The sequence below is a fragment of the Bufo gargarizans genome, chromosome 4 (genome assembly GCF_014858855.1).
Source record: "Bufo gargarizans isolate SCDJY-AF-19 chromosome 4, ASM1485885v1, whole genome shotgun sequence".
NCBI lineage: Eukaryota > Metazoa > Chordata > Amphibia > Anura > Bufonidae > Bufo > Bufo gargarizans.
Genome location: NC_058083.1, coordinates 188,871,575 through 188,891,759, shown reverse-complemented (window position 1 = coordinate 188,891,759; position 20,185 = coordinate 188,871,575). Strand labels below are relative to the sequence as shown.

General features: G+C 45.5%; 1 protein-coding gene across 3 annotated transcripts in view; it reads left to right on the top strand.

Moving 5' to 3' along the window:
• The window catches only part of LOC122934424 (T-kininogen 1-like), a 150,761-nt gene extending 137,193 nt beyond the window's left edge, over nt 1–13,568 (top strand). For all 3 annotated transcript variants that reach the window (XM_044289877.1, XM_044289879.1, XM_044289878.1), the window contains one exon: nt 12,943–13,568. In XM_044289877.1, coding sequence (XP_044145812.1) covers nt 12,943–13,467 — 525 coding nt within the window. In that variant the 3' untranslated portion in view covers nt 13,468–13,568. The remainder of the gene's footprint in view (nt 1–12,942) is intronic.
• Nucleotides 13,569–20,185: the final 6,617 nt, after the last annotated feature.

Here is a 20,185-nt window from a genome sequence, read left to right as displayed (position 1 = left end):
CACTGCTCCCCAGGTAGTCAGGGCAACCGACCGGCTCCAGGGTCTGATCTTTACCCTCATAGATACAAAATTTGTGGGTATAGCCTGTGGCCCTTTCACAGAGCTTACACAATTTGACACCATACCGGGCGCGCCTGCTTGGGATGTATTGTTTGAAGCCAAGGCGCCCGGTAAAATGTATAAGGCATTTATACGCAGATGTTTTGCTCAGGGGTATACAAATCTGCTAATTTGTTGTTGAAGTGGTCTATGAGGGGCGGAATTTTGTGGAGCCGGTCAAAAGCTGGGTGGCCTCTGGGACGGGAGGTGGTGTTATCGCTAAAGTGCAGGAAACGCAGGATGGCCTCAAATCGTGTCCTGGACATGGCAGCAGAGAACATGGGCATGTGATGAATTGGGTTCGTGGACCAATATGACCGCAATTCATGCTTTTTGGTTAGACCCATGTTGAGGAGAAGGCCCAGAATTTTTTTTTATTCAGAAACTTGGACGGGTTTCCAGCAGAAAAGCTGGGCATAATAGCTTCCCGGGTTTGCAGCTATAAATTGAGTGGCATACCGATTTGTTTCTGCCACGACTATGTCCAAGATCTCCGCAGTCAAGAACAGCTCAAAAAATCCCAGGGCCGAACCGATCTGAGCTATCTCAACCCGAACTCCAGACTGGGTGGTGAAAGGGGGAACTAATGGTGCGGCTGAAATTGGGGACTGCCATTCAGGGTTTGCCAGCACCTCAGGGACTCTAGGGGGTCTACGGGCCTGTCTGTGTGGTGGCTGCGACGGGGTAACTATTGCAAGTGCCACCGTACCGGCTTCAACTGCCCTTCTGGTGCTCGCCACTTCACCATGTTGTACGGCAGTGCTGGTACTAGGTCCAGGGTGGGCTGCGCTGCTGGTGTATGCCTCACCACGTAATCCGACAGCGCCAGCCCCACTCTGCTGCCCTTGAAGCGGATCCTGCGCAACCTGTGGTGTAGCAACACGGGGCCGGGTACGCCTGGTGCTATCAGGGACCTCAACCTCCTCGTCCGAACTTTGGGTCAGACTGACACTGCTTTCTACAGGTTCGTATTCTGACCCGCTGGATTCGTCAGATGAGGGTTCCCATTCCTCATCCGACTGGGTCAGAATCCTGTAGGCCTCTTCAGAAGAATACCCCTTGTTTGACATTTGGACTACTAAATTTAGGGGATATTCCCTGAGACTACCCAAGAAAAAAAAGCAAGCCTGTCTTACAAATAGGAGGCTAGCGAAGTACTGATTTTTTTTATCGTCGCAGCGCTTGGAAAGTGATTGTGCAGTGATCAAAAAAAATAAAAAATGTTGTCACTGCGGTGGGGCGGGCGTGGGTGAACGCACATGTGGGCGACCGATCAGGCCTGATCGGGCAAACATTGCGTTTTGGGTGGAGGGCGAGCTAAGGTGACACTAATACTATTATAGATCTGACTGTGATCAGTTTTGATCACTTACAGATACTATAAAAGTACAAATGCTGATTAGCGATACGCTAATCAGCGAATCAGTGACTGCGGTGCGGTGGGCTGGGCGCTAACCGATTGCTAACTACCTAACCAAGGGGCCTAAACTATCCTAAAACCTATCAGTCAATACCAGTGAGAAAATAAATGTGACAGTTTACACTGATCACTTTTTTCCCTTTCACTAGGTGATTGACAGGGGCGATCAAGCGGTTAATTGGGGTGATGGAGGGTGATCTGGGGGCTAAGTGAAGTGTTTGGTGTACTCACTGTGAACTGTGCTCCTCTGCTGAGACCAAGTGACGAAAAGAATCAGCCGTGGAGCACAGCAGTCATTTAACACCTTATATTTATAAATATAAGGTGTTATATGTCTTGTGATTCTTTTTTTTTTTTAAATCATCAGCCTGCCATCGATGATCATTGGCTGGCAAGTTGATGATGCAACCCCTCTCAAACTTTTGCCGGCCCCCTCGCGAGATTACGCGTATATGTGTGACTCTGCCTGAGACTGCCGCCTCTGGACCACGATCCTGCGTTAGCTGGTCCGGAGGCAGTTAAATAGGTTTTCTGGGACTACTTTGGTTTTTAACAGATATGCTCAGGTAGTTATTTACCACATGTACATCTTAGGCTACTTTCACACTTGCGGCAGGATGGATCCGACAGGCTGTTCACCATGTCGGATCCGTCCTGCGGCTATTTCGCCATGCCCGCGGACTGCCGCTCCGTCCCCATTGACTATAATGGGGATGGGGGCGGAGCTCCGGCACGGCACGGCGGTGCACGGAGAAAGCCGCCGGACTAAAAAGCCTGACATGCAGTAAATTTAGTCCGGCGCGGCGAAATAGCCGCAGGACGGATCCGACATGGTGAACAGCCTATCGGATCCGTCCTGCTGCAAGTGTGAAAGTACCCTTACCCATGTTTTTTTTTTATTTGGACAAAAAAAATAAAAAATCAGGTAACAGCCAGCAATATCATGATGATACACATATAGGGGGTCATTTATCACACTGGTGTAAAGTAGGACTGGCTTGGTTTTCCATAGAACCATTCAGATTCCACCTTAAATTTTCCAAAGGAGCTATCCAAAATGAAAGGAGGAATCTGATTGGTTGCTATGGGCAACTAAGCTAGTTCTACTTTACACCAGTTTGATAAATTACCCCCATAATACCCATTACATCCAGTGATCTTTCATGTGATTGTAGACATTCCCTTTTCTCTTCTCCGTTCAGCCCAGATTGCCATGACAACTTCTTTCAGCCATGTCTTTGCAAAGTTTGCCTTACAGAATCTCTGATTCCTCACTTTTCCATTATCCTCCCAATATTCTGGTGCCCCAACAGTGTCATCTTTCTGCCACACCAATATTGTGCCTGCTGTGCTTACCAATGCCCCAAAATATTATACTACAGAAACAGTAGTACCATACAGATAGTCCACCTGAAAATACAAGTTACATACAAAAATATGTAAAAAATATATATATATGGACAGTGCCCATAAGTTAAAGTACTCCCTTATAGCACTTCCACTAGCAATAATGCCCCCTATAGTAGCCGGAGTAATAAAATGCTCCTGCAAAGTGACTCCAGTAGAAATGAATCCCCCTGTAGTGCTTCCAGCAGTAATAAAATACCCAACAGTGCCCTCAGTATGGATGAAGCCTCCTATAGTACCCCAGTAGTAATAATTAGAGATGTCGCGAACATAACATTTTCCGTTCGTGAACGGCGAACGCAAATTTTCGCAAATGTTCGCGAACGGGCGAACCGCCATTGACTTCAATAGGCAGCCAAATTTTAAAACCCACAGGGACTCTTTCTTGCCACAATAGTGATGGCAAGGTTGTTTTAAGGGGACTAACACCTGGACTGTGGCATGCCGGAGGGGGATCCATGGCAAAACTCCCATGGAAAATTACGTAGTTGACGCAGAGTCGGGTTTTAATCCATAAAGGGCATAAATCACCTAACATTCCTAAATTGTTTGGAATAACGTGCTTTAAAACATCAGGTATGTTGTTGTATCGATCAGGTAGTGTAACGGTTACGCCCGCTTCACAGTGACAGACCAAACTATGACACACCAAACTCCCTGTTTAACGCACCGCAAACAACCGCAAACAGTCCATTTGCACAGCCGCAAACTCCCCATTTGCACAATGTTGGATACCAAACTAGCCATGTCCCGTTCCTTGTCCTCACTGATGTCATTGAAGGTCTCTTCCTCCACCCAGCCACGTACAACACCAAGGGTCCCCGAAAGGTGACAAGCCCCCTGGGATGCCTGCTGTGTTTGGTCTTCCACCTCCTCAAAGCCACCTTCCTCCTCTGACTCCTCTTCTTCAGACTCCTCTCTCCGCGTTATTATAAAGTGTGTTAAGTAGTACTATTCCTATCAGTTATATCCCTGTCACGTCCCCTATCAGGGGACGTGTATATGGAATCGATTTTAGGAACCGGGAGATGGAAAAAGATGCTTGGTTGGTCCTTCTACCAATTTGGGGCACTGCGCGTGCAATATACTGTGCCACCAGATAGGAGTGGTATGTTAAGTAGCTCTATTCCTATCAGTTTAATCCCTGTTACGTCCCCTATCAGGGGACGTGTATATGGAATCGATTTTAGGAACCGAGAGATGGAAAAAGATGCTTTAATCAGTTTAATCCCTGTTACGTTCACTAGTATTATTATTATTATTATTATAAGGTGTGTTAAGTAGTACTATTCCTATCAGTTTAATCCCTGTTATGTCCCCTATCAGGGGACGTGTATGGAATAGATTTTAGACAACTGCAAAGAGTTGTCAATAGTTGACACACTCATGACATAAATTTTATTCCTCTATGCGTCAATCTTGGTGTAGTGATGACTGTGCTCGTGCACACGTTTGGGAGATTGCAGGCGATGGGGTTTTTTCAAAGCCTATGGTCGTGCTGAGGTAATTCAGTGACTGTTAAGTGACCCAGAAAACAATGATTCTGCAGTGTGGGCCCATTGTTGGCCTAGTAGGCTTTAATGATCATCACCTTAGATGATCACAAAGAAAATGTATGTTTTTTCTATGCAAAATTATCCAGCCGATCGCTTTTGGTCTGTTCACAATAAAGCAACAACCTTATCATCTGGGGTGTGCCAACATTGCCATTGCCAACACACTCATAGAGGTGGTCGCTTCATTGTGATACGCACGCCCCTTCACCACAACAAGGTAATGATCACGAAGGGGAATTGACACATGTATGTGCCTTTTTTTTTGTTTGGTTTTTGAAGCCACAGTGCAGCACCAGAGGCCAGAAAAATTAGGCATGTACACATGCCTGAAAAATCAGGTATTGTTGCAGCCGCTGCTGTAGCAGCGGCCAGAAAAATTGATGTTTCCCAGGCAGAAAGTGCCCTAAAACATTGTTGCTTGAACCCTAGTTGGTGGCAGATAAGTCACACTAGTCATCTGGCATTCAGAGATAAAATACAGCAGCATGTGGACCATTTTTAGCCCAAGGCAGCTCATCTCAGTCATCAGGCCTTTTTTAGTTGAATGTATCGCCCACTGTCAGTCCCTCATTCATCTTAATAAAGGTGAGGTAATCTAGACTTTTTTGACCTAGGCGACTTCTCTTCTCAGTGACAATACCTCCTGCTGCACTGAAGGTCCTTTCTGACAGGATACTTGAAGCGGGGCAGGCCAGAAGTTCTATCGCAAATTGGGATAGCTCAGGCCACAGGTCAAGCCTGCATACCCAGTAGTCAAGGGGTTCATCGCTCCTCAGAGTGTCGATATCTGCAGTTAAGGCGAAGTAGTCTGTCGGTCAAGTCGTTCTCTGAGGGTGGACCCCGAGGGGCTGTGGCGATGCGTAGGACTTAAAAAGCTCTGCATGTCCTCCATCAACAACACGTCTGTAAAGCATCCTGTCCTCGCCGGCGTGGTAGTGGTAGGAGGAGGATTACTTTCACCTCTTCCCCTGTTAGATTCCCGTTGTGCTGTGACATTACCCTTATACGCTGTGTAAAGCATACTTTTTAATTTATTTCGGAACTGCTGCATCCTTTCCGACTTCCGTTAATTCGGTAACATTTCAGGCATTTTCTGCTTATACCGGGGGTCTAGTAGCGTGGCCACCTAGTACAGGTCGTTCTCCTTCAGCCTTTTTATACGAGGGTCCCTCAACAGGCACGACAGCATGAAAGACCCTATTTGCACAAGGTTGGATGCCGAGCTCCTCATGTCCCGTTCCTCGTCCTCACTGATCTCACTGAAGGTCTGTTCTTCCCCCCCAGCCACGTACAGCACCATGGGTACCAGATAGGTGACAACGAGCACCCTGGGATGCCTGCTCTGGTTGGTCTTCTTCCTCCTCAAAGCCACATTCCTTCTCTGACTCCTCTTCCTCAGACTCCTCTTCCAGCGTTGCCACAGGTCCAGCAAGTGATGCTGATAAGGCATTTTCTGGTGGTGATGATGGTGACCACAACTCTTCCTCTTCACGCTTATCTATGGCCTGATCCAGCACTCTTCGCAGGGCACGCTCCAGGAAGAAAACAAATGGGATGATGTCGCTGATGGTGCCTTCGGTGCGACTGACTAGGTTTGTCACCTCCTCAAAAGGATGCATGAGCCTACAGGCATTTCGAGCTCCGCAGAGGCTGTCCTAGCACCCCGGTCATACAAATACTCGTTGACGGCTTTTTCTTGTTGGAGCAGGCGGTCGAACATTAGGAGTGTTGAATTCCAACGTGTCGGGCTGTCGCAAATCAAGCGCCTCACTGGCATGTTGTTTCGGCGCTGAATGTCTGAAAAGTGCGCCATGGCCGTGTAGGAACGCCTGAAATGGCCACACACCTTCCTGGCCTGCTTGAGGACGTCCTGTAAGCCTGGGTACTTATTCACAAAGCGTTGTACGATCAGATTACACACATGTGCCATGCACGGCACATGTGTCAACTTGCCCAAATTCAATGCCGCCAACAAATTGCTTCCATTGTCACACACCACTTTGCCGATCTCCAGTTGGTGCAGAGTCAGCCACTGATCCAACTCTGCGTTCAAGGCGGACAGGAGTGCTGGTCCGGTGTGACTCTCTGCTTTCAGGCAAGTCAACCCCAAGACGGCGTGACACTGTCGTATCCAGGATGTGGAATAGCCCCTGGGGAGCTGGGGGGGTGCCATTGATGTGGAGCAAGACGCAGCAGCAGAAGAGGACTCAGCCGAGGAGGTTATGGAATAGGATGGAGTAGGAGGAGTAGAGGAGGTGGCAGCAGGCATGCCTGCAAGTCGTGGCGGTGTCACCAACTCCTCTGCAGAGTCACGCATTCCATGCTTGGCAGCCGTGAGCTGGTTTACCCAATGCGCAGTGTAGGTGAAATACCTGCCCTGACCGTGCTTTGCAGACCAGGTATCAGTGGTCAGATGGACCCTTGCCCCAACACTGTGTGCCAGACATGCCATGACTTCCTTTTGCACAATCGAGTACAGGTTGGGGATTGCCTTTTGTGCAAAGAAATTTTGGCCGGGTACCTTCCACTGCGGTGTCCCAATAGCTACAAATTTTTTGAAGGCCTCAGACTCCACCAGCTTGTATGGTAAAAGCTGGCGGGCTAAGAGTTCAGACAAGCCAGCTGTCAGACGCCGGGCAAAGGGGTGACTTTGTGACATTGGCTTCTTACACTCAAACATGTCCTTGACAGACACCTGACTGTGGGCAGATGAGCAGGAACTGCTCAAGGCGAGAGGCGGAGTGCCGGGTGGTTGAGAGGGGGCAAGGAGGACAGCAGTGGTTGACGTGGCTGAAGATGCTGGACCAGGAGGAGGATGGTGGCTTTGAGTTTGTCTGCTGCTTTTACTCATGTGTTGATCCCATAGGCGTTTGCGATGTAAGATCATGTGCCTTCGCAAAGCAGTTGTACCTAGGTGGGTGTTGGACTTCCCACGACTCAGTTTCTTTTGGCACAGGTTGCAAATGGTATCGCTGTTATCAGAGGCAGACACACACAAAAAAATGCCACACTGCTGAGCTTTGCAATGACGGCAATCTGGTGGTGGCAACAGCATGCGTTGATTGGCGTGCTGTCTGGCTGACCACGGGTACCAATACATGCTGTCTGACTGTGCCACTAGCTCCTTGCGAAGACCTCCCCCTGCTTCCAACTTGTCTCCTCCTCCTCACTGTCTCCCCATCTGAACTTTCCCCATGTTCTTCTTCTCTTCGAGCGGGCACCCACGTGACATCCACAGACACATCGTCATCATCAACCGCTTCACTTGTATCTGACAACTCAGCAAAGGAAGCAGCAGCGGGTACAACATCATCATCATCATCACACCATACGTCCATCTGTGTAATGCTGCCTGACTGAGACATATCCCTGTTATCTACATCCTCTTGCAATAATGGTTGCGCATCACTCATTTCTTCCAACTGATGTGTAAATAACTCCTGACAGATCAAGTGAAGCAGCTGTGGTGCTAGTGTTGGTGTGGTGGCAGGCAGGCGAGTGGGAACTTGAGAGGTGCCCGAAGCTGAGCTGGAGGAGGATGGTGGAAGTTGTAGAAGATCACAGGGAAGTCTGAAGACTGGGCATTATTCTAGGGCCAAAGGGAATCACAGCACCACGACCACAACGGCCCCTGCTGGGTGGCCTGCCTCTGCCTGTAATTTTTTTTTATATTAGTTAAGTTGTACTATGCGTGCAAGCTACTGTGACACCAGATATGCGTTGCGCTGAAGTGACACTATGGATTTGCAGCTGGGCCTTAAACACACAAACACGTGTGTAACTGACTGCTATTTATTCAGTCAAAATTGTTGTTTTTCTTTAAATGGAATCGAATGTGACACCAGATATGAATTGCGCTGAAGTGACACTATGCACTGCACTGGGCCTTAGACACACAAACATGTGTGTGCAACTGACTGCTAGTTATTCAGTCAAAATTGTTGTTTTTCTTTAAATATAATCAAATGTGACACCAGATATGAATGGCGCTGAAGTGACACTATGCACTGGCACTGGGCCTTAAACACACAAACACGTGTGTGCAACTGACTGCTAGTTATTTACAGTCAAAATTGTTGTTTTTCTTTAAATGGAATCAAATGTGACACCTGGTATGAATGGCGCTGAAGTGACACTATGCACTGGCACTGGGCCTTAAACACACAAACATGTGTGTGCAACTGACTGCTATTTATTCAGTCAAAATTGTTGTTTTTCTTTAAATGGAATTGAATGTGACACCAGATATGAGTTCCGCTGAAGTGACACTATACGCTTGCAGCTGGGCCTTTAACACACAAACACATGTGTAACTGACTGCTATTTATTCAGTCAAAATTGTTGTTTTTCTTTAAATGTAATCGAATGTGACACCAGATATGAGTTGCGCTGGTGACACTATGCACTTGCAGGGCTTTGAGCCTGACACACACGCTGGCAGGCAGGCAGGCAACTGATGTTCTAGCCCTATAAAGGGCTTTTTGGGGTGCTGTCCTTACAGCAGAGATCAGATGAGTCTTTCAGGACTGTAGTGGATACTGAATACACTGGCCTAGCTATTGATTTTCCTATTAAATCAGGAGCAGCTGCACTGTCCCTCCTCTCACTAAGAATGCAGCTTCCAAATGAATCTAAAATGGATGCTGTCCTGGAGGTGGGAGGGTCTTGGAGGGAGGGTCTGCTGCTGATTGGCTGGAATGTGTCTGCTGACTGTGAGGTACAGGGTCAAAGTTTATTCAATGATGATGTATAGGGGGCGGACCGAACGCAAACAAGTTATGTTCGCCGGGAACTGTTCGCCGGTGAATAGTTCGGGACATCTCTAGTAATAATACCCCCTGTATTACGCTCAGTATTAATAAAGACCTGTATAGTGCCCCCAGGAAAAATAATGCCCATATAATACACTCGGGAATAATGCCACTTGTAGTGCACCAGTAATAATGCCTCAACAGTGCCCCCGGTAGTAATAATATTGTTCCTATAGTGCCCCCAGTAATACAAATGCGCCTTATGGTTCCCCAGAAACATGTTACCCCCAAAGTGGCCCATTAGAGACTAGGAAAAAAATTGGATACTCTCGTGGCTCCCGTACCATGTGATATCTGCAGTGTAGACCACTTTCAGCCTGCAGTCTAAGATGCCTGCGTCCTGGCCCAGGACGTCAAGATGACTTTATTGCACCACCTGTTTCCCGACTCAAAGGGTCATATTGATACTATCAAACTGGCTGCGCCATAATCTCGTAGGTTCTAGGCCTAGTGCATTTTTAATTTAGGTTTTGCGATCCAGCAGAGGATGTCAAAACGTGAATTTAAGGAATCCATTGCATTTTATACATCCTGATGGCTCAGTTTTGGCTGGATCCAGTTGTATTAAATCAAAACAGAACAAACCTGATCAGGCACGAAAAACATTGTAAGGCCTCTTTCATACGAGTGAGTTTTCCGCACAGGAGAAATGCGTGACGTGAACGCATAGCACGGGCACTGAATCCGGACCCATTCATTTCAATAGGTCTGTGCACATCAGCGTTGTTTTTCACCCATCAGTTCTGCGTTGCATGAGAATCGCAGCATGTTCTATATTCTGCATTTTTCATGCAGCCCTGGCCCCATAGAAGTGAATGGGGCTTCAGTGAAAAATGCATTGCATCCGGATGCAAAGTGTTTTTTTAATGATAGCTGCTAGGAGATGTTGTTTGTAGGTCTTCAGTTTTCTTTTTCATGCCCGTTAAAAACACATCAAAACGTATTGAATTTGCGGGGAAAAAACTGAAACACTGAACGCAATTGCAGACAAAACTGACTGAACTTTCTTGCGAAATGGTGCGAGTTTCACTGAACGCATCCTGTCACTATCTGTATCGTTCATGTGAAAGAGGCCTAAGTCAATGGGTGCCTGATCCGTTTTTTTTCTGTAATGAAAAAAAAAAAACAGATCAGGCACCCATTGACTTAGGCTACATTCACACTTGTTTTGTTGTCTTCCGTTATTAAGATCCTGGAGAAGAAAAAAAACTGCTTCCGTTTAGTCCTCATGTAATCTGAATGGAAAGAGATCAGTCAGCATTCCATTTTGTGACTAGACACAAAACCGCTGCAAGCTGCTGTTTTGCGTCCGGTCCAAAAATGGGGAAAAAATGGATCCGGCACTGAAAACAATTTAAGGCGTCTTGAACACGGCCGTTGTGGTTCCGTTCAGTGCAATTTGCAGTCCCCAATGAACGGGCAACGTCCGTGCGGCGGCTGGGATGGATCGAGGCGCATTCAACTTGAATGGGTCCGTTATCCGTCCGTTCCGCAAAAAAATAGAACAAGTTCTATTTTTTTGCAGAACGGAAGCACGGATCGGAACCACGCGGATGCACTCCGCAGTGCTTCCGTGGGTTTCCATTCCGTGCTTCCGTTCCGCACCGCATCTCTGGATTTAAGGAGCCATTCAAGTGAATGGGTCCGCATCCGTGATGCGGAGTGCACACAGTCGGTGCCCCTTGTATTGCGGAACCGCCGTATACGGCCACGGGAGCATAACGGCCGTGTGCAATAGGCCTAAGTCAATGGAGTCTAAGAAACCAGAGCCGTCACCCTTTGACAGTTTTTTTTTCCGTTTTGATTTCACACAACCGCAATCTAACAGAATGGATGCATTCTGATATGCAAAATCAAAACGGATCCATTTAATTCCGGTATTGAGATCCTCTGTCGCATCTCAATACCGGAATTAATAACGCAAGTGTGAAAGTAGCCTTAGGCTACTTTCACACTAGCATTAATATTTTCCGGTATTGAGATCCGTCATAGGGTCTCAATACCATAAAAAAACGCTTCTGTTTTGTCAATGGGGACAAAACGTAACTGAACAGAACGGAATGCTCCAAAATGCATTCTGTTCCGTTCTCATACTGGAGAGCAAATCGCTGCATGCTGCAGTTTGCTTTCCGTCATGGGATGTGGAGCAAGACGGATCCGTTATGACCCACAATGCAAGTCAATAGGGACGGATCAGTTTTCTCTGACACAATAGAAAACGGATCCACCCCCCCCCCCCCCATTGACTTTCAATGGAGTTCATGACGGATCCATCTTGGCTATGTTACAACCGGATCCGTTCATAACGGATGCAGATGGTTGTATTATTAGTAACGGAAGCGTTTTTGCTGAACCCTGCCAGATCCAGTAAAAAAGATAGTGTGAAAGTAGCCTAACATTGATTTTCATGCCTGATCAGGTTTGTTCAGTTTTGCAAATCGAACACATAAACTTTTACAGCGGGTTTGTGTCTGGCCCCAAAATGCAACTGAACTGAAATGATGCATCCTGACCATTTTTTTCCCCATTGACAATGAATAGGGAGAACTGATCCTCTGCAGGATCTCAAAACCTGAATTAACCTGAACGCAGATGTAAAAGTAGCCTTAAATACAAAAGGACAACCTGCGCCTCCCAGACCAACCGAGTTGAGGACTTGACAATCCCAGCAATAATTTACCCTCACCTACTGTGTCCTCCATACCATGTAGATTGTAAGCCCTCACGGGCAGGGCCCTCTCTCCTTCTGTACCAGTCTGTAGCTTGTCTTCTTCATGCTTGGTGCAATTGTCTGTATTATGTATGTGTACCCCTTATCATATGTACAGCGCTATGGAATGAATGGCGCTTTAATAATAAATAATAATAATTAAAGCTGGAAGCATCATTATGCACAGACTGCACAGACGGTGTCTGCACAGACGGATCTGCTCCTATAATGCAGACGATGGGATCCGTTCAGAACGGATCCGTCTGCATTATATTTTAGAAAAAATTCTAAGTGTGAAAGTTGCTCAGACAGATCCGTCCAGACTTTACATTGAAAGTCAATGGGGGACGGATCCGTTTGAAATTGAGCCATATTGTGTCAACGTCAAACGGATCAGTCCCCATTGACTTACATTGTAAGTCTGGACGGTCTGCAAGCAGCGTTCAGGTGTCCGCCTGCTGAGCGGAGCGGAGGACAAATGGTGCCAGACTGATGCATTCTGAGCGGATCCGCATCCACTCAGAATGCATTAGGGCCGTACGGATGCGTTCGGGGCCACTTGTGAGAGCCTTCAAACAGAACTCACAAGCAGAGCCCCGAACGCAAGTGTGAAAGTAGCCTAAGAAGGACAGCTCCTTGAGCATCAGCTCACTTGTAGAGTCTAGCCAAGTCTGTCCTTGCCAGCTCCTAGTCCACATAGAGTTTATTTTCTGGAGCACAGACCTCCCAATATGTGGCAAATCTATGTGTATGGCTAGATCCAGACTGGTGTAAGAAACGCCAGCCTTTACAACTTTCACACCTTAATGCAGTGATAAGCAGGTAAATAAAATGTATCTTTATTTTAATGATAAAGATGTAAAGTTTTTTTTTTATCTAGTGAAAAGTTCAAAGTAGGTATGATGACACTTAATTTAGTATTTTATATGTGTTTTCTAGCTTTCTTTAGGTGATAGTTATAGTGGCCTGTCCCCTCTACGCTTTAGTCGTAACATTAAGCACGAAGAGAATAAGACTAACAGCCTGTCAAAATGTATCAATCTTGTTGAAAGAACCAATCAACCAAGACAAAGGCGACATGGGCATAATAATAGAAAAGAACATAAACAAGACAAAAAAGGGATGAAAAACGATAAAGAAAAGAGTGGGCAGAAATATCCACATCAAGACTCTTTAGAAGAAAACAAAAATGAAGTCACTCCTGCTCCTCCTCTGCACCTAACTACACCAGCCATTCAAACGCCTGCTGTCCTTAAAGTACCTGATGTGTCCAACAGTCAGGAAACTTCACCAAATACTAATAAAACATCTGTGCTAGATTTTCCAGGACGTCCCACTGATGTTGTCCCAAGATGTCCTGGAACAGTGTGGCAGCCAAAAAGCCCGATTCCTAGCATTCCTGCAGCTAAAACATATAGCAATGGTGATTTAACTCCACTAAATCAAGTTATACAAGAAAATTAGCTCATCACCTCAGATTAAAACCCATTTTTTTTATGATGAAAATAAAAAAATGTGTTAAATTAAAAAAAAATAAAAAATTTCAACATGCATGCAAGCAGAAATGTTGTCTGTATTACTGTCACTTTTATAGTGAAAATATGCTTACAAAAGTAAAGTTTGCTTATTGAGTGCCACAGTGCTTCACCCACATTGTGTTACCAGAATTGTATTTATTTCAGGTACTTATAGCGCCAGGCTCGGACTGGCCCACAGGGGTACAGGTGAATCCCCCGGTGGGCCCCTGAGCAAGGTGGGTCACTAGTCTCCCACCCCCTGCACATGTGACACATGACACAGTAGACTTACTGCACTACATACATATATTCATTGTACAGCACCTCAACCAGCCCATGTTCATATAAAAAACTTGATAGGTTATTAAAGAAACTCCCCAGTTTATTATTCTAGACATGATCAGAGCTGAGAGGACTTCCAGGTATAGAGGAAAGCTGCGAGTATCCTCTTTTCCGCAGGACCTACCTTCTCAACATTGCTGCAGGGACCCCCATATTCAATCTGCTGTGTGAGCAGGTAATATTTGAATGTATCCGTATGGTGGGCCCCCCAAAATAAATTCTACTGGTGCACCCTAGGCACCCCAGTCCAACACTGTATAGCGCCAAGCTATTCTGCAGCACTTTACAGACCTTGTCATCACTCACTAGCCCCGGTGGAGTGCGCAATCTAGATTCCCTATCTGTACGTCTTTGGAGTGTAGGAGGTAACCGGAATCCCCAGAGGAAACCATTATGAACTCCATGCAGATGCTGCCCATAGGCCTCATGCACACGACCATATTTTCTGGTGGATTCAACAGTAACTCCTCCATTTCTATGAGTCTGCAAAGAAAAGAAAAAAAAGGGACAGCACACGGATGTCATCCATTTGCTGTCTGCATCCGTGCGCAAATGACAGAACCTGTTCTATTCTTATACGTATTTTGCGGACCACATCCGTATTTTGCGGACCACAAAACGCATACGGTTCTGTGCAGGAGGCCTTAGTAGAATTTGATCCCACCACTGCAAGGCACCAGTGCTAACCACTGAGCAACCGTGCTGTCAATTGACTATTTGACTCTACACTATTAATTACGGCAATTTTTTTTTTCTTTTTATATAAATCTGAGGGCGCAGCCACACATCACGGTGGTGATTAGTTTTGGATGTGGTAAATGCGTTTTTTTACCGCCTTCAAAACGCTACATGACTGTGATGTGGCAGCACCCTAATATGATCTCATCCAGCATTTCTGTCAAGGTGTAAGAGCCTATATTTCTAGCAAATAGTTTGCACTTTTTCTAGCATTATAGCTAGAGATGAGTGAATTTCCGCTTATGAAAATCGTTCACACTTCGTTTGGTGGTAAAAGGTGAATTGCGTTTTGGATTCCATTACCACAGACCATAATGCAATTCTATGATGGAATGCATAACGGAATGTCTTTGGAGACATTACGTTATTCATTCCATCATAATAGAAGCCTATAAGCTGCAAAACGGATCCGTCCCATTTCCGTTATGCAGGAGAGGACTTCCCTGCATAACAGAAACGGGATGGATCCGTTTTGTAGCCCATAGACTTCTATTATGACGGAATGAATAATGGAATGCCTCTTAAGGAATCCATAATACAATTCACCTTTTGCCACCAAACAAACTGTGAATGAATTTCAAAATATGAAATTCGCTCATCTCTAATTATAGCATTAAAAAGGAACACATTAGCCAATTTTCTACTGCTCAAGTGACCCATCCTTTCTGTCCCTCTGTGGATTTTACAAATGAAAGTGCAGCAGATGCCTAAAGATGGCTAACAGTGATGGTCAGTTCGCAGTGTTCGCCAAAGAACAAATGCTGGCTGCCATCTTGACTCACCCGTCCGGCGATGCACAGGTAAGCCCTTACCTGTGCCGGGAGACGGTCTGAAATCAAATGCGGTCACCGGGAGCAGGCAGTTCCAAAAACAGCCCGATTAAGGCCCCCGGAGGCTGTTCTCGGATCTGCCTGCTCCCGGTGACTGCATTTGATTTCAGACATATACACATACATACTCAGCTTGGCCAAGCATTTATATATTTTGAATGGGAAGAGAGGAGAACCTCCCTGGAGAACAAAACGATTGGGTGTTGGAATTCAGTGCACCTGTTATTTTTGAGTGCACATCCACAACGATTTTTAACACTGCACATGCAGGACATATAATTTTTGTATCAATTCTCTCTTGCTTATATTGTAAGAGCGGGGCCTTCACGCCTAGTGTTTCAGTTGTATATTAGCCAGTTACATTGTTTTGTACATGAATCCTCAGAATTGTAAAGGGCTGCGGAATATGGTAAAGATATTATTATTATATAACGCCAATATATTCCACAAGGCTTTTACAGCCATTATCATCACTCACTGTCCCCAGTGGGGCTCAGACTCTAGAGTGCTGTAAGGCAATAGTGCTAACCACTGAGACACCGTACTGCCCAGTAGACACAGCATGCAATGGGCTCTGGTGCAAGAAAGGTATATGGGCGCCCTGATGTGATAAAACCAACAATAGTTAAACTTATAGGTGCCTAAAAACACATTAGAAAGCATTGGTGTTTTCTTGATCAGATAGTGGTGGGCCCATTTTCCTACTGGACCCTTGTGCAGCTGCACAGTTAGCTTAAAGGGGTTGCCCCATGAAAATATTCTACAGTTTTCAAAACAGCTACTGGATCTGAATACTTTTAAAATTTCTTGTAATAAAAAATTTTGCATAGCCACTGAGTTATTCAATAAAATGTATTTGCTTACGCTGATTTATGCTGAGTTCCAAATTATTATGCCCATTAATAATGTGTACTCATGGAGCTTTGATTGACAGACACATGAGTGATCAAAACAAGTCTCTATTTATTCCTACAAGATGCACATACTGTTATACTGACTTGGGGGGGCGGAATGGGCCACCCACACACGTCTCATGAAGGTTATGACCATATTTAAATATATATATATGCTTACAGAAACAGAAAATATTAAATGTTAACTTAACCACAAAGGTATATTTAATTTGTCTGAAAATTATAAAGAGGAAATGACACCAGGTGCAGACAGCTAAAACCGCAATGACATTTTAAAATGAGACAGACAAAAGAGGATGTATGTGGGACATGTAACTATTCTGTAAAATGGCTACAAGCACTTAGCCATTCAAAAAATAGCTAACATGAGGTCAAGAAGAAATCTCCTGTCCCTCACATTTCCACCATTTGAGACAATGTTGAGCCCGTAAGATACGGCCGGACGTACCCGAAATGTTCCACCTCATAAATGAAATGTACATCTGCCGGCAGCCGTGCAAAGGACCCGACCCGGGCCCCAAGCTCACCCATAGTCTCACCTATGGTATGGGCAGGAGATTTCTTCTTGTCCTCATGTCAGCCATTTTATGCATGGCTAAAGTGCTTGTAGCCATTTTACAGAATAGTTACATGTCCCACATATATCCTCTTTTGTCTGTCTCATTTTGAAATGTCATTGCGGTTTTAGCTGTCTGCACCTGGTGTCATTTCCTCTTTATAATATTAATGGGCATAATAATTTGGAACTCAGCATAAATCAGAGTAAGGGGTCTTTGCCCTCACAATTTCTTTGGCGCCCAACATGGGGCTTGACCAGTGAACTCTGACCTTACAGTCCTGGCTGCAACAGGAGGAGACCCAGACTCACAGATACTACAAACAGCGCTGTAAGGTAAGAAGTAGAGTTGAGCGGACATCTAGATGTTCGGGTTCGACGGGTTCGGCCAAACTTCACAAAAAAGTTCAAGTTCGGGACCCGAACTTGACCCCGAACCCAATTGAAGTCAATGGGGACCCAAACTTTTGAGCACTAAAATGGCTCTAAAAATGTCACGAAAAGGGCTAGAGGGCTGCAAATGCCAGCAAAATGTGGTTAAGAGCATAGCAAGTGCTCTGCAAACAAATATGGATACGGAAATGACTTCAAATAACATAAAATACGTAAAAATTAAAACTAATAATCTTGATCTAGATGGACGAGGTCCATATGGATTAGGAGGTTGAGGAGGCGGTGGATGTGGCGGTGTAGGTGAAAGTGGCAGTGGAGGAGGAGGAGGTAGCATACACTGCTTTTTTGTTTTAAATGTATTTTTATTTTTTTAAATTAGGGTACACCCCAAAACATTGGGGAATATAACCTGTGATAACCCCCTCTAGTCGTGCTAAACACACGTTCAGACAATACACTGGATGCAGGGCAGGCCAGCACCTCCAAGGCGTAAAGGGCAAGCTCAGGCCATATGGCCTAATTTGGAGACCCAGAAGTTGCAAGGGACAGAACCATCAGTCAGTTCGTGTAGGCGTATGCAAACATACTGCCCCACCATGTCGTACGTCCCCGTGATGTTCACGATCCAATTGGATATCTGCTCTATCAACTATCAATGTTCTTTTCTGCGCCTACCATGTTGATCATGGTTAGCGGCGAATCAGGGTTTCACCTTGAAGATGGGAGCGTGAGAAAGAGAGACCACATCCAAGTGAGATCAATGCATGAAATTTAATTGTGATCGAGCGGAAATGTGGGAGAAGCTATTAAAACGGAAGAATTGAAGGAAAGGAGGGGGCGCGCGTCAATTACCCACTCCCGACTCGGGGAGGTAATGACGATAAATAACAATACAGGACTCTTAAGATGCCCTGTTATTAGAATGATTAATAAAAAATTATAGGGAATGTCACTGTGGTATTTTGGATTTGGAAACGTAAGCCAGGAGAGGCCCTGCTGCCGCTTTGTTGACTCCAGATAATTTCTGCCTGATCGCGTCCCTGTGAAGTCCACTATTCATTTGGATATCTTCTCGATCAACTTTCGATGTTCTTTTCTGAGCCTACCATGTTGATCACGGTTATCGGCGAATCAGGGTTCCACGCCGCAGAGGGAGCGTGAGAAAAAAAGACCACATCCAAGGGAGATAAATGGATGAAATTTTCTTTTGATCGAGCGGAAATATGGGACAAGTTATTGAAGCGTAAATGTGGGACAAATTATTGAAGCGCAAATGTGGGACAAATTATTGAAGAGCAAATGTGGGACAACTTGTTAAAGTTTAAGCATAGAAACATAGGGCCAGATTTATCATTAGATCAAGTCAGAATAATGGAGTGAAATTTTTGCCCAATCGCTTAAACTGCGCACAAATTTGCAACTTTTATTGGCTCTGCACTATGCTCACCAGTTTTCTGAAAGTGGGCATGTTTTCTTATGTAAATAAATCTCTAGACAGATTTACTATTGCGACTATTTAGAAAAAGTCGCAAAAAAGTCGCAAAAAAATGCGCAATTTCACTTCAGTGAGGACCATGCTTATCTTATGCGACTTTTTAATAAAACACGTGACTTTTTCATAAAGATGTGCGACTTTTGTAAAGCTGCTTACTGACGGATAAACTGCTATCGTCAAACCACATTTATTAAAGTCTTAAAGGGCCGATCATAAATCTGACTTAGCTAAAACTGACTTTAGCCATATGTGAAAGTGGAGTGAGCTGTCAGAGTAATGATAAATCTGACCCATAGAATGTGTCGGCAGATAAGAACCATTTGGCCCATCTAGTCTGCCCAACATACTGAATACTATGAATAGACCTTGGCTCTATCTTATATGAAGGATGGCCTTATGCCTATCCCATGCATGCTTAACTGCCTCCGGACCGCCTAACGCAGATGTGCGGTCCGGAGGCGGCAGCCCTGCGCAGAGTGACGCATATACGCGTCATCTCGCGAGGGCCGAGATTTCCTGTGAGCGAGGGCGCGCTCACAGGAACGGAAGGTAAGAGAGTGGATCTCCAGCCTGCCAGCGGCGATCGCTCGCTGGCAGGCTGGAGATGTGATTTTTTTTAACCCCTAACAGGTATATTAGACGCTGTTTTGATACCAGCGTCTAATATACCTGCTACCTGGTCCTCTGGTGGTCCCTTTTGTTTGGATCGACCACCAGAGGACACAGGTAGCTCAGTAAAGTCGCACCATACACCACACTACACTAAACCCCCCCCCCCCGTCACTTTTTAACCCCTTATGAACCCCTGATCACCCCATATAAACTCCCTGATCACCCCCCTGTCATTGATCACCCCCCCTGTCATTGATCACCCCCCTGTAAGGCTCCGTTCAGATGTCCGTATGATTTTTACGGATCCATGGATACATGGATCGGATCCGCAAAACACATGTGGACGTCTGAATGGAGCCTTACAGGGGGGTGATCAATGACAGGCGGGTGATCACCCATATACACTCCCTGATCACCCCCTGTCATTGATCACCCCCTGTCATTGATCACCCCCCTGTAAGGCTCCATTCAGACGTCCGCATGTGTTTTGCGGATCTGATCCATGTATCCATGGATCCGTAAAAATCATACGGACGTCTGAATGGAGCCTTACCAGGGGGGTTATCAATGACAGGGGGGTGATCAGGGAGTCTATATGGGTGATCACCCCCCTGTCATTGATCACCCCCCTGTCATTGATCACCCCTCCTGTAAGGCTCCAGTCAGACATTTTTTTGGCCCAAGTTAGCGGAAATATATATTTTTTTTGTTAGTTTTTTCTTACAAAGTCTCATATTCCACTAACTTGTGTAAAAAAATAAAATCTCACATGAACTCACCATACC